Source organism: Ursus maritimus, unplaced genomic scaffold (genome assembly GCF_017311325.1).
Source record: "Ursus maritimus isolate PB19 unplaced genomic scaffold, ASM1731132v1 scaffold_3, whole genome shotgun sequence".
Classification (NCBI taxonomy): Eukaryota; Metazoa; Chordata; class Mammalia; order Carnivora; family Ursidae; genus Ursus; species Ursus maritimus.
In genome coordinates this window covers 31,982,613-32,004,245 of record NW_024425563.1, presented here as the reverse complement: position 1 = coordinate 32,004,245, position 21,633 = coordinate 31,982,613, and the positions used below count along the sequence as shown (strand labels likewise).

Here is a 21,633-nt window from a genome sequence, read left to right as displayed (position 1 = left end):
AAAAAAGAATGTCTTTTTTTTTTAATGCTGAGTCATTCCAGCCAAGAACATGACACATCTATTTAATTCAATCTCCTTTTGTTTCACTCCATGTAGTTTTTAAACCTTTCTTGATTTGGATCTTTCACATTTCTTATACACTCACTTTTAGATATTTATGTTTTTTGCTCTTGACACTGGGATCTATTATCTCATTATATTCCCAAGCTGGTTATTATTTGTAAGTTGGAAACCAACTTTATTTTGCCTACTAGTATTTAAAAAAAACCTACATCATTTTATGATTGCTACTTCTAACAGTTTCTGGGTTGATTATGTTGGGGTTTACCAAGCATATAGTCATATGACCTAAAATTTTATCCCCTTTCCTAATAAAAAAAAGCCTAATAGTTTCATCAAAGGTAACATAGTTCAATGGTTTAAAACAGGATTTGGCAAAATTTTTCTGTAACGGGCAAGAGAGTAAATATTTTATGTTTATAGGGTATACAAGGCTGTGTCACAGCCATTCCAGTCCACAGTTGTAGCATGAAAATAGCCACAGACAATAAAAAAGTGAATGCTCATGGCCCTGCTTCAAACTTTAAAGGTTTGCAAACTCTTGGTTTAAAGCAGAAGTTGTATACTTGTATTAGTCATTCTGCCTAAATTAAAACCTAGTGTTCAGCATTTATTGTCTGTGTAACCTTAGGAAGTTTCTTACACTCTTAATGCCTCAGTTTCTACTACTGTATAGGGGCATGATAATAGTTTCTACATCTGTGGCACCTATTTGTGATATTTTCATATCTGTGGTAATGACATAATAATGTTCAATAACCAGAAAAGTATTAAGCATGAAATAAATTATCTGTCATTATTATTAGCTATTTTATTATTTGTATCTCATTTTCTTCTTTTGCATAATTGAATTGCCCTGCAATTCCTAAAACAATGTTAAGACAAAAGGAGAGCTTATGATAAGCATCCTTGTCATCTTCTTGGCATCAATGTAAGTGCCTCTAGTGTTTCTCTGTTAAGTGTATGACTTGTTTTGGTTTCATTTATATGTTTATGAAATTAAGGAACTATTCATCTACTCACATTGTACTAAGGTTATGAAAATTGGAATGTGATTTCAACTTTTATAAAAACACAGTTCTGGCCATCTATTATGATGGTAACCTCCCCTTAAAAAATCCCTTGACCTATTTATAAAATATATTTCCCAATATTGAACCATTTTTTTGTAGTTGACATGAATCCCGTATGATCACTGCATGTTATTTATTTAATTTGCTTATAACATTAATTTTCCTGATACTTTGTTAAAGATCTGGGATTTTTGTATTTATATTTGTAACTGAGATTGATTTATAAAGTTTGTCGGAGTAGATAATTTTTTTAAACTGGATTTCAGAATCATTTATGTTTGCTTTATAAAAAAGAACTGAAAGTCTTCTCTCTCTTTTTTATATACTATGGAACTATTTAAATTGTATTAGTGTAATCTATTCCTTAGAAATTTCAAAGTAGTAGCTTGTTCAACTCTCTGAGCCTAGGACTTTTTTTGGAAGTTAGCTTTCTGACATTTTTTCTTAAAAGATAGAAATCACAACATAAAATTAAAAACAAAAAACAGCACAAATGAAAACATACAAGAAATAGCATCTTCAACACATATAACAATACAAAGCTAAAAGATCAAATACAAAAAAAGATCTTATAAATCAGTAAGAAATATATGGACCACCAAATAGAAAAAATGACAAAGGTCACAGGCAATTAATAGACAAAGAAATATAAACAATTCACGAAAATGAAGATGACTAATCAATTAGGTATTACTGAAAAGCATGAAAACTAAAATGAAATATCATTGTTTACACATCAGATTGGACAATTTAGAACATCAAAAATATCCAATGATATCGTGGTATAAGTCCTCTCAAATACTGGTGGAGCTGGTATAAAGTAACCAAATTTTTCAGAAGACAATTTGCCAGCACCTATCACAATTCTAAATATAAATATATCTTTGAGTCAGCAACTCTACTTTAGGAATAGGTTTCATAGAAAACCTACCCATGTTTCCAAAGATGTTCACTGTAGCATTTTTTGTAATACAAAAAAACTGAAAATAATCCAACCGTTTTTTAGTAAAATATTAGGTTAAGCAATGATAACACATCCATACAGTGGAATATTATGCAACCATTATAAAGAGAAAACTATAGTTATCATACTGGCAGTATAGTGTCTGTGATCAGTTGAAAAAACAAATGCGATACAGTATAGAGCATATGATCCTATTTAAAAACAAAGGAAAACAAAAGAAAAATGCTTACACATGGAAGAAATTCTGTAAGAATATCAAACAACCTATTATGGAGTAGAAAAAAAAGACTTTTCACTTTCTAAATTACATATTGTTAAAAAAATTTTAACAGGAACCTTTTGTGATTAGAATTTTAAGTAAAAATACATTCTCATAACTATCTTGAGGTACAGTGGAACTAACGTTCTTCAAATTCAGGCAAAATTACTTGCTATTTTCAGTTCTGAACATACCGTCCATGGCTCTGGTGAGAGCAACACCCTTCTAACTGGACCTCTTGGCTCCAACTGATCCTCAACCTACTGTCAGAATAACCTTTATAAAATACTAATACATTCCTTTTTCTTAAAATTGTTCAATAGCTTTCAGGATGAAATTCATATTTTCTAGCATGGATTACACAGATTATCTAGCCACTGCTAAATTCTGACTCATTTTCTACTCTTAATACCATATGATCTGGTTATATAACTTACAATTGCCCAAATAAAATGTGCTCTCTTATCCTTCTCTGCCTGCAGAGGCACCTCCCTCTACACTGAATATTCTATTCTATCATCTTCATTTGACTAACTGCTATTCATTCTTCAAGTCTCAATTCTAAAGATAAAACTATAGGAATCTTTCATTGACATCTTCATCTCTGTTAAATTCTCTCCTAATTTCAATTCCTAGAGAAACCCTCTGTTACCCCTAGTCTTTAACTATATTGTAAACGTCTACCATCTTGCAATCTCTTCCACTATATTGTCAAATTCTTGAGGCAGGGCATGAATCTGTTACCTTGTATCTCCTAGTGCTTAGTATATATTGTTTAAACCCAGCTGAATATATTAGTGATATTGTTTTTTCTTTCACCTACCAAAGTTCCTCAAAAATTGTTAACGGTCAAGAGCTGATTAAAAAAATTAAATGCACACATATTATTACCATAATTACAATTTTTTTCCTGGATGATACAGAGCCTTTTATTCATCTAATTATGTCATTTCAATAAAACTTCCACTAGAGGGCATACAAGCAAAAGTAGAAACAAAACTCTCAATCTGACAGGGGGAAAATGTACCTTCATAATGATGTATTTATTACTTCTCTGTACCAAGGGCAATGGTAGGTTTGTCTGCATGTCACATTTTTACCATATAGTTCAGTATTATCTACTGTTTTTACTTTGCTTTAAGCAATCAGGTTTTAGCTTGGGGAATTAATGAAATAACTATGAAAAAGGAAACTTAGACAATGATAAAACGCTATGAATTGGACATCCATATCCAGCTATCAGAGTAGTTTTATTATATTAACCCTCCCACTAACAAAGCCTGTAAAAGCTGACAAAATACAAAGTATGTTTGAAGGCCTGATAGAAAACCAAGGCAGCCAGAACATGAGAGGCCAATACTTAGGGAAAAAAGAGGCATTTGTTGAACTGAGTACTAAATTCTCTGTCACTTTCTCTCTTGAGACATTCACCAATTCCTGGGTAGCATAAGCAGAAAACAGTACCTCTATGGGGATAAAGACACAAAAACTGGGGTTCAAGGCTACCAAGAACTGCAAGGATTAAGAGTCCGTTTCTGCTATTCCCTTTTTTCCAGGAAAAATATAATAAAAGAGAAAATAAAGAAAATAAAACAGACCCTGCAGAGAAGAGATCTTCTGCTGCGCTTTTATCTTCAAGGCATATGCAGATTCCTAAGATACACAAAATATGTGTGAGGAGGAGAGGAAGACCATAAAACAGATGGTAAGAAGCTGAAAAGGTAAGAGCTTTTAGCACTCCCATAAAACTGAGGAGACAAAATTTATCATTCATGACTGTTGAAGGGGGAGTGGCTCAGGTAAAATCCCAAGTTTGAGTTGAGATCATTGAAGGGCTATACAGGAAAGAGATTAATCCTGAAATCCAACCTGAACAATCATAATCACTGATTACTTCAAGGTTCTAACTCCCAGTCAGAAGAAAATATTTTCTGGAAGCAAACAGACCTATACAAATGTTTATACATAATACCTAGCATTCAATCAAAAATTACTAGGCATTCTAGAAGACAAAACAAGTGACCAAAAAAAAAAAAAAAAAAAAAAAAGAGAAAGAGACAATAAAAAAAAAAAAAGACCTATAGATGTTACTAGAAACATACTTCAAAATAAGTGTGATTAATATGCTCCAGAAAACAGAAGACAAAGAAAAAATTTAATTAGAGACCTTTAATTTTAGGGGAAAAAAAGAGGTAAGCGGAAATTCTAGAACTGAAAAATAGGATTACTGAAATTAAGAAGTTAAAGGATGAGTTTAGTAGCAGATTAACTGCAGCAGCAGCAGATTAATAACCTGGAGGTTAGGAGGAGGCCAGAAGAAAATACCTGGGGTAAAATATGGAGAGGAAAAGGATGGAAAATAAAAAAAAAGATTGTTAAGAGACATATGTGATATGGGTGTAATGGTCTAAATCTCAGTTGGAGAGAGGCTGAGAATGAGGTAAAAGCAGTATTTGAAGACATATTGGCTGAAAAACTTTTGACTCACAATATATATCAAACAATAGATTTAAAAAGTTCTATAAACCCCAAGCTGAACAAATTCAAAGAAAGATATACCTAAGAATATTATAGCAAAGTTGCCCAAAACAAGAAACAAACAGAAAATCATAAAAACCACCAGAGGATAAAAAACAATACCCTCAACAATAAGACTAACAGCTAGCTTTTCAGTAGAAACAATGGAAGCCAGGAGACAGCAAAATGATAGCTTTAAAATACCAAATGGAAATAACATCTAACCTACAGTTTATGCTCAATTAAAATGACTTTCAAAATTAAAGTTTTAATAAAAAGGTTTTCAAACAAAAACAGACTCTGTCACCAGCAAATAAACTAAAGAAAGGTTTTCAGAAGACTAATGAGCCCTGATTGAAACATGAAAATACAGGATGGAATTAATACCAGAGAGAATGAATATATGATTAAATCTAAATAAGAGTTCACAATAACAGCATAATTGGTAACAATAATAAAATGATGATAATTATGTGATGTGAGGTTTAAAACACATAGATATTTAAAATATATGACACCACCACAACAAAGGTAGGAGTGGGATGAGCAAATGGAGTTAAAATATTCTAAGATTCCTGACATTGTCTGGGAATTGGTAAAAGTATTAGTATATAACAGACTCTTAAAAGTAAAAAGTACATGCTACAATCTCTAGAGCAGCCACTCAAAGAATAATAGAAGAATGAATAACTAGCAAGATAGGAAAATGAATAAGAAAAAGATTAATCCAAAAGCAATCTTCGGGAAAAAGAGCACTAACTAAATGAAACAGATCTGTCAGCATGTACCCTAAACACCAGTGAACTAAATATTCCAATTAAAAGGAAACTACTGTTAATTAATCTGAATTAAAAAAAAGAACTATCGGGGCGCCTGGGTGGCACAGCGGATAAGCATCTGCCTTCGGCTCAGGGCGTGATCCCGGCGTTATGGGATCGAGCCCCACATCAGGCTCCTCTGCTACGAGCCTGCTTCTTCCTCTCCCACTCCCCCTGCTTGTGTTCCCTCTCTCGCTGGCTGTCTCTATCTCTGTCAAATAAATAAATAAAATCTTAAAAAAAAAAAAAAAAGAACTATCTATCGCTCACTTTAAATAAATATCTAAGAAAGGCTGAAAGCAAAAGGATGGAAAAAGATACTAAAAGAAAGCTGATACAGTCATACTTATATTAAATAAAGTATATTATAATTAAGAAACATTACTACACATGCAGAGGAACATACTTCATAAAAGGTTAATGCATCAGGAATATGGTGACCTTAAAACATTAGCAAAAGTTGATCAAATAGAAATCACAGTAACTGACAAAACAAGCAAGCAAAAAAATCAGCAGTCATTGAGAAGGTCTGAATAACAGAACAAATAAATGTGGCCTAATTAATACACATGGACCATTATACCCAACTATTGCCAAATTATTACTGGAAGTGAACATGCAACATCTGCAAAAACTGACCACATTCTGGGCCATAAAGAAAATCTCAACAAACTGTAAAGATGGGAAATCATATAGAACGATGTTCTCTGACCACAGTGAAATTAACAGAAATCAGTAACAAAAAGAAAACTAAGAGATTTTTTTTAAAAAAGATTCTATTTATTTGACACAGAGAGACAGCCAGAGAGAGAGAGAACACAAGCAGGGGGAGTGGGAGAGGAAGAAGCAGGCTCCTAGCAGAGAAGCCTGATATGGGGCTCGATCCCACAACGCCGGGATCACGCCCTGAGCCAAAGGCAGACGCTTAACGACTGAGCCACCCAGGCGCCCCGAAAACTAAGAGATTTAAAAAATTGTGGTATATTCAAACACTGGACTACTTACCAGCAACAAAAAGAAATGAACTACTGATACATAAAACATGGATATATCTCAAAAATATTATGCTGAGTGAAGAATTCAGATACTACAAGTATATAATGTATGATGCACAAAACAAAACACCAATCAGGGTAGAAAAAAAATAAAATAGTGGTTGCCTCTAGGGTTCAGAGGATTGTCTTGGAAGGGACTTAAGAGAACTTCCTAGGGTAATGGAAAAATGTTCTGTATTTTGAAAGGGATGTGAGCTACGTGGGTGTATTTATTTGTCATTCCCCAAACTGTACACGTAAGATCTGTACATTTCACTTTGTAAATCAGATCTCAATGAAAAATGGAATAAAAAATGTACCAAATGATATAATTTTTACAGATATATGGATGGATTACTATATGTAAGTTCATGTGGATGATAATCCATCCAACTTGGGCAGGAAAAATACATACAAATTATAGGACTTGTTACCTCTGGGGAAGAAAGAAGTGAAATGAATATGATTGGGGAGGATGCACAGGAGCCTTTAATTATAGCATATTATTTTAAACATATTTAAAGCAAAATTGAATCAATTAGGCTTCTCAAAGACTATATGAGTTACAGCTTTGGTATGCAAAGTTTTATATGTTTTTTTTCTTGATTTTTAATAAGTCTTGTTGGCTTTAGTAAGGGCCAATGGATATTAAAAATTAGTATCTTAATGAGATGCAATAAATTCTTGACTAAGTAAAGGTCCTAATTAGTGCACAGTTCTACAACGACATATTATCGGGAGATATTAAACTTTCCCAACAAAATGGATTCACTTCTGTGTATAGGTATTCATGAAGTTGTTGCCATACACTTGAATGCAGGAAAAATTTTCAAAAGGAAATATAACTGTAGCAGTATGCTTCCTATTGACTAAAATACCACCTATATGTATACAAGGTAAGCATAATGGAGAAATAAATCAGTTCTTTTAATCTTATGCTTCATTACATCAGCAATCCAACCTTCTTCTTTAGCACAGACCATTAATATGTAGAAAGTAACCTATTTTGGTGGGAACCACTGAAACAGCATATATTTAGGAAAAAAATCTTTCATTTTCGAAAGTTAAGAAATCATGAGAGAAAGCTTAAAATGTTATTTTTACACTGTTCACTTCTTCCAGGACTTCTAGTACCACTGGACAACCCCAAATACAAAAAATATAAAACAATACAAAACAATTAAAATAGATAAATAACAAATCTATATTTCATTTGATCTATGACACCATCAATTTTAGGAGGCACGCCGATTTCAGAGATGCAAATACGTGAAAAAAATGTGTCAGAGTACATGAAATATGGTTGGTTTTTATTTCAAATTAATTTTTGTATGAAAAGGGTATGGTGACCTAAACCTAATCAATACCAAAGTTCAAAGAGAGTCTTCAGAAGAGTATGGATTATAATTTCTAATTACAAAGCACTTGAAACAATTATATTCACTAATTGGGTAATCTTTTTGAGGAGTGTTAGACAAACTACAGCTTCACTTAAAAAAATAATTCTTTTAGCAGTTAGAACAGAGTTTAAAGACTAACTGCTGAAGTCACAGTGTATCTAACTTTCCCACTGGGCTAACATCCTGTATCTTTACTTTCTTGTTAAGCCACTGGAAAGGGTAGTTCATATACATTCTTTCCACATCCCCAACTCTCACTTACTCCTGATCTACCATAATAATAATCCATATATCTGTCATATTGAAATATTTAACCATTTTTAAGTTCAAAAAATAATATACTTACACATTTATGTACAATTTATTAACATGATAAAAATGTTTAAAGAAAAATAGTATATATACTTATCAATTTAATTTCATAAATTAGTAAGAAATATGCATTTTAGAAATTGTGCTCTTACAATACAGCACAGGAAACATTATGAATTTAAGTAAAGTGATACTTAGCATCTACTCTGCAATGGCAGCATGTTAAGTACTTTCATATTCATTATCTTGTTTTAATTCTCACAGCTACCCTGATAGCTAGTTAGGTATCATGCTATCAATCCCTAAAGAAACTGAGCCTTAACTATTTCAAAAGACTTAATGGCTACATTAGCTTGGGCGAAGAGCTGAGATAGTGTTTGAACCCAGGTTCATGTTTTTTGTGGCATAAATGGATTGACATATTAATTACTTCACAAATAATATGTTTCAGTTAAGTTTTGTAAATGAAATAGACAAACGATCATTCTATGTCAAATCTATTAAAGTCAATAAAAACTTGAAAAATATCAAATGAAAGAACTGTGAAAGAATCAAAAAATATGTAGTGCCAGGATAGTCGAGTGGCTCACAGGGAAATCAAGACTTTCATACAAGAAAACAATGAAAGGACAACATATGAGATGTATAAAAATGTGCTGAACAAGATAGTCACCCATCCAAAATCATAGCTTACGAACAAAAGTACTCTTGTGGGCTTAATAACGAAGGAAAGCATCATAGACTATTAACCTGGCATTTGAAGACAAATTTGAATGCACAGTGAGGGAAGAAGAAGATATTCCAAACTGAAGAATAACAAAAGCAAAAACAGGCAGGAATGACCATGTATCTGAGGAACAATTTTGAAATAAAATGAAATTAGACTTTAGGAAATAGTAAGAAGTCATCAAGGTGGGATCAAATTACAGAGAGGTTTGGCTTTCACTTAAAAGACAAAAGGAAGTGTGTTCTACAGGTAACAGCACACAAAACTGATTAAATTACAGAAATAGTGCAATCAAAAATATCAATTAGGAGGCTAATAAAGCAGCCCTTAAGGTAGGATTATAAATATCAAAAATGCAATGAACTTAAGAGATAATATAAATAACAAACTAGGGACAAAAATTTTTTTTTAGGGGTGCCTGGGTGGCTCAGATGTTAAGCGTCTGCCTTCGGCTCAGGGCGTGATCCCAGGGTACTGGGATCGAGCCCCACATTGGGCTCCCTGCTCCGCTGGAAGCCTGCTTCTTCCTCTCCCACTCCTTCTGCTTGTGTTCCCTCTCTCACTAGCCTCTCTCTGTCCAATAAATAAATAAAATCTTAAAAAATTTTTTTCTTTCTTTTTTTTTAAAGATTTTATTTATTTATTTGAGTGAGAGCAAGAGAGAGAGAGAGCCAGCAAGCACAGAAGGAGAGGTAGAAGCAGAGAGAGAGTTCGAGCATAGAGGGAGAGGGAGAAGCGGACTCCCTGGTGAGCAGAGAGCCTGACTGTGGGGCTCCATTCCCATTCCAGGACCCTGAGATCACGAACTGAGCGGAAGGCAGATGCTTAACCAACTGAGCCACCCAGGCGACCCGGGACAAATTATATATAAAAGTAAATGAAAAGTTTGAGGTAAATACCAATTTTTCTTGCTACAAATTCATGTTCAAAATTCAAAATTAATTATTGCTTTAAGCATACAGTTAAAAGAAAATACAATTATTATGACCCTGAAGAAAAGACATTTAAGCTGATATGGTAAATCATCAAGACTGTCCACCCAATATTGCTGATTCTTCTGTGACACAGTAAGATTATACTTCCTCACTCCTTTGAAGCTAGATATGACCACAATTAAATAGAAGAAATGGTATGGGTCTCTCCAAGTGGAAGCTTTAGTAGCCAAAACACAACTTACACTGGTGCTAGACACCAATAAAACAAAGTCAAGTCAAAATTTGGGAGTTATTTTTTTGTTTGTTTTAAAGTCTTGGTTTCTGTGTATGTGTTTTCAGAGATTAGTGTCAAGGGCTTTCATCAACTAGCTTTTCTCACCTTTATCCTCTTCATTCTGTGCTTTCAAAATGACCAAGTAGATTTCTAGGTTTATGAACAGCAATATTAATGCCATGACCTAAGTATGGAGTTTTCTAAATAACCTATTTTTTAAATTCTTTCTGAAAATATTATTGTGACTTCAGCCTATGTTTTCAGAGCAAAGATATGCCACATATTTACTTACGACTAGAAAACAAGTTAATCTTGTAATCCAAAAATAAACCTCAATCTACCAAATGCTCCAGTGACATTTACAACTAAATTTATATTCTGAGAAAGAAAGTAACATTTTTCCCAGAGTATTTTCTGTCTATTAGAACAGGCAATAACATTCAACAAGTTAACAATCACACAATGATTACGTCAAAACCTTGGCTATCAGTTAATGTGTGCTGTCTTATCAATGGTAATAAAAACATCTATTGAAATTAAAATGCCACATCATTTTACAAAACCTTTATCTCATGTCTGAGCAACCTGAATATAATAAACTTCTCTGCCAGGAAAATTTCTTTCTAAATATAAAAATATATACATTTTTTTTTAATATAAGAAAATGTTTCAGAAAACCTGGAGAAAAGAACCCACACAATTCCTAAAAACAGAAATTACAGGGATGCTGGGTGGCTCAGTCTGCTGAGTCTACCTTTGGCTCAGGTTATGATCCCAGGGTCCTGGGATCGAGCCGCATGGGGCTCCCTGCTCAGCAGGGGAGTCTGCTTCTCCCTCCCCTTGTCCCCCTCCCCTCTGCTTGCGCTCTGTCTCTGGCTTTCTCCAATAAATAAATAAAATCTTAAAAAAAAAAACCCAATTATAATTACATATACTTTTTGGAAGCTTATTACTATTCTAACAATAAAAATTTCAACTCCAAATTTAAGGCAAGATTGAAGAAGTTTTCAAATCTTATTATATATCCAATCATCTAATACAGACCTTTTAGACTTCAGTAATTCATAATGTCCTTGATTACTATATTATCCAACATGAAAAGAAAAATAATGGCTGGTAAGTCCATACTACGGCACAATTGCCAAGCTGCAAGTAATTTGATTACAGGCCACCTTGTTTTCAGGGCTAAATATGACTAAGCTACATTAAAGTGATAATATTTTTGTGTTCACATACTTTCCTTTGACATCTGTGGACCTTTAAAATCAAAACATTCAAATATCTACAAAACTTTAGGAAAAAGAGAAAAAAAATCCCAAGATATAAGGCAGGTTAACACAAACATGTATTTTGCAACAATTAGAAAAGACCATGTTGTTTAAACTGGCTGTGTTGAAAAATCCTAAATATAGACAAGATGGGAAACATAAATACATTCCAATGGTGAATCCTGTTTGGATTAAACTGTTGTAAATTCCTTTATCAAACCTGTGCTACTTTCAAAGTTTTAAATACCTAAGAGTCACTTTTCTGTTCTGTAAAAAACATATTATCTACTATGGAGGTGTAAGGATTATATTACAGAATTTATTTAAGAGCAATCAACACACTGCCTGGTACACAGTTTCATTTAAAAACAAGCTAAAGAACTACCCCCAGAAACAAATTTTAAAGCCAAAAAAAAACAGTATTAAATTTCCATATTTGCTAGACATAGTACACTGTGCTAAGAATTGTCAGTAGCCAAGGTCCAAGAGAAACATAAGATACAGATTTGTGTCAACTTAAAAATGGCTTTCAAGTTGTCAGTTTTTTTTTTTTTTTTTTACCATTTGTCCCACAGGAGGAAAAATAAAAATAATTTTTAAAAATTAAAAAAATAAAATAAAACCCCAAGGTAGTAATACAGAAAGTTCATCATTAAATATTAAATTAGTGCTATTTTCAACAAGATAACAGATTACATGGAATACAAGGAATTAAAGAGCTAACAGATGATCTATAAGTAAAAAACAAAACATTCAGAAGACGCAGGTTTCTAATTCCATTAATGGCAAGCTAATTTGTATCAAAATTGTGAAGGTATCTAAAACAGCTAAATGAAATTTTAATTTCTTAAAAACTGAAGGACTAATAAGATATTGAAGAACCACTAAACCAAAATCTAGATGGCAAAACCCCAAAGAGGTAAATAAACATAGCATTTGTGGTTGCTTTTGCTTTCTAGGCATTCGCCCGTCAAGAGGAGCCCAATGAGAAAATGAGCTGTGGCTTTGGAGGCAGTGAACACAAAGAGGAACAAAATTCAAAGTTCCGGGCTTATACAAAGTAGAAAGTTTACTAAACCATACTCAACATACATTAGGCCGGGACTTTAAGGGCTACACCTTCAGAGTAAGGATGAACAGAAATAAACTAGCTTTCTTGGTACACATCACCAAATGACCCTGGGAACTTCAACCCCTGAACTTAGGTTACATGAGTCCTGGACTGATGGTGCCCAAGGCATCTTTCAGAAACACATAAATTCCTACCTTAGGGCCTCATAGTATGCCAAAGAGTAAGTTTTAAAATCTAATGACTCGCACCTAGTCATGAATCAGAAGCATGAGATGCTACTGTTAACAGAAACAAACCCACCAAGATTTGTTCAAATATTGTAACTGTTACTTCTGAACTACAGCTGACTCTTGAACAACATGGGTTTGAACTGCATAGGTCCACTTATACACATTTTTTTTCAATAAATACAGTACAGTAAAGGGGTACCTGGGTGGCTCAATCGGTTAAGCATCCAACTCTTGATTTCAGCTTAAGTCATGATCTCAGGGTTGTGGGATCAAGCCCCGCATCAGGCTCCACGTTCAGCATGGAGTCTGCTAGAGATTCTTTCCCTCCCTCTCTGTGCCCCTCCTCCACACATATTCTCTCTCAATAAATAAATAAAATCTTTTAAAAAAATACAGTACAGTACTATATATTTTCTCTTTCTTATGATTTTCTTAACACTTTCTTTTTTCTAGCTTACTTCATTGTAAGAATATAGTATACATTACACATAACATACAAATTATGTTAATTGATTGTTTATGTTATTGGTAAGGTTTTTGCTCAACAGAAGGCTATTAGTAGTTAAGTTTTGGGGGAATCGAAAGTTATATGCACATTTTCACCTCACAGGGGGTTGGTGCTCCTAACCCCTGCACTGTTCAAAGGTCAACTGCATATGTTTGCCATCCTAAAGAAGTTCTAATTTAGAGCTTGAAAATGTTTTCAGGGAACAAAGAGCTATAAATAGTGACACTGCCAGCGGTGCCTGGGTGGCATTAGCTGGTTGAGTGTCCTACTCTTGATTGCAGCTCAGGTGGAGATCTCAGAGTCCTGGGATCAAGCCCTGCGACCAGCACCACGCCGAGCTTGGGAGTCTGCCTGGGATTCTCTCTCCCTTCTCCCTCTGTCCCTCCCCCGTGCAAGTACACATGTGCTTGCTCTCGCAAATCTTTTTTTAAAAAAGTGACACTGCTGGTTTTGAAAAGAAACAGAATTTCTAGAAAAAAAGTAACTGAAATTATGAACTCAATTGATGAATTTAACAATAAATTAGAAGCAATAAATTAGAAGTGAGATTCAGTGACTGAGAAGGAAAACTGAAAACTATTATCCAGAATGTGACACAGTGAAACAAAGACATGGGGAAAAAGAGAGAGGTCTAACAGATACACAATTAGAGACTCAAAGAGGAAAGAACAGGGCAGAGGTAATATTTGAAGAGATAATGAATGAGACTTATTTAGAACCGAGGCATTAATCCAAAATTTAGAAAATGCTTGTCATAATAATGCTTGATGTAGGAGATGAAGACACCTTAATGATAACCATGTTAAAGTGATGGATTTTTTTTCCATTGGCCATTTTCAAGGTGAAACAAGAAATGTCAGAAATGTTGAAAGAAACTAAGAAAATTTCTCAAAAAACACTGACACTTAGGAATCAAATAGTATTAGATTTTATTTTTTTTAATATTTTATTTATTTGAGAGAGAGAGAGCAAGAGCACAAGCAGGAGGAGCGGCAGAGGCAGAGGGAAAAGCAGGTACCCTGCTGAGTGGGGAGCCCAACTTGGGGCTTGATCCCAGATCACCGGGATCATGACCTGAGTTGAAGGCAGACGCTTAACCAACTGAGCCACCCAGGTGCCCTGGTATTAGAAGATTTTAAAGCCTACGTACATACAATATTAGAAAGTGACATAAAATTTCAAAGCAGATGACAGTTGCTCTTCAAATAATATTTACCTAATACATATGAATGTTATATGTTCACCATAATAATGAACTAGAATGGCTAAAGAAGTAGAAGAGAAGCAGAAAATATAAAAGCATTTAGTGATATTGATCTTTAGCACACATATGTAAACAGCTTGCTTTAGCAAAACAAACAGCAACAAACACCAATCATGATTTCCAAAAAAACAATTCAGTAGGTAAAACAAAGCCCCAGATAGTCATAGGTATCTGAGGAACAGATACAAGCTGCAGGTCTCTATTCAGTTTAACTCAGATCTCAGGCTAGAAAAGTGAACAATGCTCAAAAAGACTGCAAACTTCAGATGCCTGAAGCAAAAGTTTACAGTAGGAAAATACACTATACACTGAAAATGGTTAAAATGGCAAGCTTTATGTTACATGTACTTAAATGCCATAAAAAATTTTCAAAAAAGAAGAGGGGAGGGAAAAAGGATTGAAACCAAAATTCCCAGTCTTCTAACAGGTTTTGATTTTTGTCATTTCTAATGAATTATCTATAAAATTCCTGCCAAGTCTTATTGCACTGTCCCTGTGTCCTGAAATTTCTTCTTTTCCACTGCCACCATGCTATCCCCATCTGTCCACTAATGCTATCCTTCTTATAAAATTTGCAGCCTAAAAGCACTATTTCCCATGATTTATTCTTTTCAGCTCTATCAAGGTCCTCATTTTCTGCAAGAAAACATAGTTCAATTATTGCACTACTTTATGCTTTGAGCTTAAAATAAAAACAGCTGAATAGTTTTTCAGGTATTTCTCACATTTGTTAATTAGATGCAGATTGTTCTTTTCTTCAACCATGCTGTAAAGTTGTCTGTTTTAATTGAGCACATATCAATTCAAATTTTATGTTCTTTCAGATTCATCAGCTTTTCTAGGGTATTCAGTTTTGAAACTGTGTGGCTGCCTTATAGTTTTAGTTTGAGATGCTTACCTTATGTTATTTTTAATTCAAATAAGTTTTTCCCTAAATATACCTTGTGTATCTAAAAGATATCTTCTAGTTCTTATGGAAGCAGAACAGTCTAGAACCTATGACAATGGCTTGCTTGACTTTTCTTTCAGTGTGTTTACAAGATAATAAGTAATTGGAAGGGTAAAGATTTTGCTCTCTATAATACAGTGCAGAAGCAATTAAAAAAAAAAAAGAGCACCAGCAAAAAACAATTTCCCATTGAACCCAGAATGGCAAATCTTATCATAAACAACTTCTGAAGGTAAAAATTAAAATTAAGCACCCATCGAGGCTTACTTAAACTAGGTATCTTGGAGTTCCCAATTCCAAAGTATAGTCAAATCCAAAAGTTATACCTACCTAGGGTTTATACCCTATATGACAGAATTAAAATTCCTGTGAATTGATTTGCTACAAATCTGCAGGTAGTCTTTCCAGATCTTTAAAAAATCTGTTTGTTAAATACTGATTATCCACTCTCCCAGTCTTGACTTTTCTCACACTAGTTTCTCAACCTGGGCACTATAATATTTTGGGATGGGTACTTCTTTGTTTTGAGAGGCTGTCCTATATACCGTGGGTGTTTAACAACATCCCGGGCCTCCACCCATTATGCCAGTAGCGTACTCTAAGCCAACAGAATCTCCCAGGTGTGACAATCAAAAGTGTTTCCAGACATTTCCAAGTGTCCCCTGGGAGACAAAACAGACACCTGCTGTCTAGCTGTCATAGAAATTAAATAGGGAAAAAAACCTTCTAAAGTCAAGTATAGTCATTTCTATATATCAGGCATTAGATCATTATTATTTGAATGAATTATGGATAATAATTCTATTTCGCTATACATATTTCAGTTGGATAGCCTATTTCCTACTCTATTTATTTTGAAGATTAAATAAAACAGAAAGAGATTAAATAAAACAGAAGACAGAGCCAGATTAAGAAAGAAGTCAGTAACAGAAGTTTTAAGCTATCTGATTCATTTTTTAAATTACTAACATTTCAACAGATCCAACAAGCAGTTACTGCTTGTTTTCTATGCATCTAGACATTATTACCTATATGATATAATGTAATTGGAAAAGTCTTAGGAAAATGAAAACATTTCAATATATTACTTAGGAATTCTGTGTAGAACTGTTTAGCAGGTAAGTGGTATACACAGAGTACATGAAGAGGTTTTACCATTACAGCTTAATCATTCTTTTGAGTGTATGATTCATAAGAAATGATATAGTTTATTGTCTTTCTTTCCCTCTCATTTCAAATTATTAGAACATTCCTCTAAAAATTAAAAGTTGAAAGACAACTTTCATGATGTACCCTTCCTTTGGTAATCTTATAAAATTAGAACCATGACAGTATGACCTATTTTCATTCCTCAACCATATGGCCAAGTAAACACATTGTTTATGATTTTTAAAAAATCATGCTATCAAATATTTAACAGGCTGATAATCAAAGAAAAATATCCATAGTTTTTAATAGATAATAAGGCTCTTACCTACAAGCAACATTTGGATCAGCATTTCTTGAAAGCAGTAGCTCTACACACTTTAAGATCTGTTCCTCTGAGCCACGTGCAGAACAAGCAGTTATCAAAATAGTCTGCTTATCTGTAGTGAAAAGAAAAGTGAGGAAACCCCCCCACACATCAAGAAGTGTATCTAACTGACTTCTTTTATCATTCAAAAGATTCTAAATATTTACTGTACTCTTAAAATTTTATACCTATTCCCAAATCTCTTACTCTTAGTAGATACCTTTGTATTCCTTCACCAAAAAATGAGATTAGGGATGAACTCCTTAATGTCCAAAATATATCTATCATTCATTTCTTAATTTCCCTTTTTTCCCCCTTTCCTTTAAGAAAATAGGAAAGTGGTAAGAACATGAATGCTGTGTAGAGTTACTGCCTGGAGTTGAACAGTTTTTGGTTGATTAAAATTTGCTTTGCTGAACTGTAGTTGAAAAACAATAACTGATATTCTCTTATTTCACTTATTTCTCATTCATTTGACATTTCAGTGAAATTTTGGTTTTTATCCGAACCATCCTACTGAAAATGACCTAACTGCCATATCCATTGGTTTCTTTTTTGGTCCTCTTCTACTGGATCTCTCTGAGCTCAGTCTGTTTCCTAAAAACTTCTCCCCTTGGCCCCTAGGGCACCAGCAGAAATCACAGATTAAAAAAACAAAAACCCTTTTCAGGTAAGAATTGGGGAATTTAAAATAGGTCATGGCAACTAAGGTTTACATTAGTGGTTTAATGTTGATCAAGCATAAAGATTCTAGTCCCAGTTCTGCTACTGATAAACTGTGACTCCAGTGATACCTTAATATCTCAGTAGACCTAGTTTATAGGTAGGAAGCTGCCCTCTTTACCTGATGGGGCTATTGTTGAATACATAATAGAATTTATGTGAACATGCTGAGAAAAATATAAACTGTTTTATAATTGTAAGTATTCCTCTGATTACAAAAAGCAGAGAAAGAAAACTAATTTTTTTAGTTTATTTTTTTAAAGTTTTTACTTAAATTCCAATTGGTTAACATACAGTGCTATATTAGTTTCAGGTGTATAATACAGTGATTCAACACTTCCACAAAATACCCGGTGCTTATGACAAGTGCAATCCTTAATCCCCATTCCCTATTTCACCCATCCCCATATCCATCTCTCCTCTGGTAACCACCAGTTTGTTCTTTATAGTTAAGAAAACTATTAGTTTTTTTGAGAATATTTTTTATACTTTCAGAAATCTCATTCCTAAGTCCAGCTTTCACTGGGTGATATTTTAAAATGACATAATAAAAAGAAAAACCTATCACAGAAGCAGATTAAACATAAAACTATTGATAAGATGGGAAGTTATATAAAACACACAGATGAGAAAACAGAAATGGTTTTATAAACATCTAATGTAGGTACAAAGTAAATGTGAAAATTAATTCTAAAGTGAAATCAAAATCTGAATTATGAAATGAATTTAATTGCCTATTGGAAACATGTTAAAAATAAGTAAGCAATAATTCAATATAATAATTAAACTCGATTTGGACATATACTCTTATGTTTCAGAAGCATCCAAAGCAGTATGAAGTAGAAATAATCTAATAACAAAGAAACATATAAATTTAATAAGCTATCTTTGAAACAACCTTAGGTGATATAATTCAGAGTTGAGTTTTAAATTTTAAAGACTAATTTTCAAGTAATTTTTGACAAAATTATCAGCTGTTTTCTTTCAATGCATTTTTCCTTTAAAAAATAACCAAACCCTCTAGCATAGAAATTAAAGGTATATAATAACATAAGCAGTTACTAAGGTAACATACATGGAATCTACCTTCCTGGTAAGAGAGTTTTTCCAAAAAAAACCCAAAAACCTATGGTTTTTAAGTTGATTTCGTATCTTAATTACATAATATAACTAATAGGTTTGTTTTTTAAACTGCTTTAATTTTTGTCACTTTGCATAATAGCTGCTTGGGAATCAAGAAAATCACAGTAAACATAATCAGTTGGGTTACCTCAACATCTTACCTTGTTTTCAAGGACAAAGGTTTATTGTAAAGCGTATATATAAAAACAGAACATGGAAAGTGTACATCACCACCCCTAAACAGATTATAATTAGGCTTGTAAACAGAGATACATAGAAAGTAAATACTCACATATTTTAAATGTTTAAAACATCTTACCCTTATCAAAGCTTGCATTAGCACCTCTGTCCAAAAGGACACGAACCAGCTCTACATTGGAAACACTAGCAGCATACATAAGAGGAGTCCATCCATACCGAAAGCTGGAATCCACACTAATGCCTGTCAATATAAAAAGCAAGCTTTTAACAGCCTCCCCCACCAGAAGAAAAATCACTGCCACTTTTATATGCTGAAAGTACTGTGCACAGTAACATATTCCATGCAATTTATAACAAAAAGGAATTTCTTGGTAATAATGGCCTAAGTTTAAAAGGATCCACACAGTAAATGATTGTAGTTCAAAAACATTCAAAGTAACACTATATGGTTATGTACATACATATGTACATACATGTCTAATAAGCATATAAGGACATGCACAGGAATGATAAATATCAACTACAGCAGAGTGGTATCTCCAGGGCTAAGGAGAGAAACTGCTATACCTTTTAGAATATCTGAAATATTTAGTAATTTTAAGAGAACTAAACATATTAAAAGAATAACAAAAACTGGAGACATCTTTGAAGTGTTAGAAGTGGCTGACTCAAAGGAAACTTTCATTTTTTTATCAAACTTCTCAACTGGTGCAGAAATATGTATCAAAACCAAGAATAACTTTGGAAGGCAAAAAACTAAAAATATTTTTTGAAGTGTGAAATAATGACATCTGGAAGGAAACTAGGAAATGCTAAATTAAGAGTTACCTGTGGAAGTAAGACATCAGGGGTACTTTCTCAAGTGGGAACAAAGGTATCTTTTACTTATACCTATATATTTATTATTGGTTTTCAAAAATTAATTTTTTGAATGTTTGTAATTAAAAACAAAATTTTAAAAGGTTGACTAAATATCTACTTTACCAGTAGGTCTTTTCAAGTCCAAATCTTTCAGGAGCCTCCATCATTTCACCACACCTAGTCCTACTACTTGAGTCCTACAACTCAGGCCCCAAGGCAAATTATCTTTTCTAAAACAAATTTCTAACTATTCCATCCAATCCAGCACTATGCACACTCCTGCAAGTGTTCATATTAGGTATTGAGCCTGTTTCAATTATTCAAATTTTATTTAGTTTCATTCTTCAATTACAAACTCAAGTTCCATTGTCCACAGTCACACAAATCCTTCTTTTTTGTTACAACAGCTAATATTTACGTAGCAACTATATGTTTTAGATCTTTATGTGTGTTTTCATTTTAATATACCCCCAAACCCTTTGATATTATGCATCCCCATTTTAAAAAGGGGGAAATTGAAGTTTAGGAAGGTTTAGTAACTTGGTCAAGATTACAGAGCCATCAGGTGGCAGGGTTAGTAATCAAACCCAGAAATGTACTGTTTCCAAAATGATTCCTTTTCCACTAAACCATGCAATGTCTCTAGCATACAAGAAAAACATTTTGCTATAAACAATCTCATTTATCTGTATGTGTGAATGTTTGGATTTACAAGTAGATAGTAAATGCCTGTTACTCCTTTGGATAATTTCAACCATTATTATCAACAACTCATACTCCTACGTCAGGTAATTTAAAAAATTAATATTTAATTTGATCACAGAAAAATGTTACAGGACCCTGGACATAATTATGATGTTTTACATAAACAAACTGATGCTCTAGAAGTTTAAATGACTTTCCTAAGGAACCACAATGAGTAAGCAATAAAGCTGGAACAGATATCCACATATTGTGATTACACAGACACCTAGCACAAGGAAAGAACATAACTAGAAACAATTTTGGAGAAACATGTAATAATATTATAGACAGTAAATGCTAAGAAAAAATGTCTAAGAGTTACTGGAGAGGATAGGATTAATCAGAACAGGCTTCTTGAAGGAGGTAGAAGAACTGATGGAAGCAACAGGCTGGCATTCCAAATTTGAGGGTAGAAGAAAATAAGGCAAAGATAATCCAGTCAAGGAAGATATAGAGAGCACTTAATATATTAACATTCATTGTGCTTACACTAGAAAAGCAACTCAAACCTTTTAAAATAAGGAACCCTTGTAAATGTAGACAACTGTGTTAGGTTGAAACTATCCCTTATCTCTCACCAGAATCTAGGAGCTCCTTGACCAATGAAATATCTCCTGTGGTCAATGCTTTTTTAAATGTTTCATTCTTTTCTTCAGGGAGTAATGGCCCTTTTAATTTCTAAAAAAGGATAAAGTTAAAGAAAATTGTTATACATATTTTCATTTCCACTACATCAGAAAACAATGATTGGTTTCAGGTACATCTTTTTGGCTGCGCGCGGGGGGGGGGGGGGGGGGGGGGGGGG

The 21,633-nt window shown here is 33.5% G+C and overlaps 1 protein-coding gene across 2 annotated transcripts in view; it reads right to left on the bottom strand.

Annotated features, from left to right (window-relative positions):
* Positions 1-21,633, bottom strand: part of ASZ1 (ankyrin repeat, SAM and basic leucine zipper domain containing 1) — a 48,951-nt gene that overhangs the window by 26,909 nt on the left and 409 nt on the right. For both annotated transcript variants that reach the window (XM_008705798.1, XM_040644071.1), the window contains exons 2-4: positions 21,407-21,506; positions 19,342-19,464; positions 17,139-17,250 (exon numbers count right to left, since the gene is read on the bottom strand). In XM_008705798.1, coding sequence (XP_008704020.1) covers positions 17,139-17,250; positions 19,342-19,464; positions 21,407-21,506 — 335 coding nt within the window. The remainder of the gene's footprint in view (positions 1-17,138; positions 17,251-19,341; positions 19,465-21,406; positions 21,507-21,633) is intronic.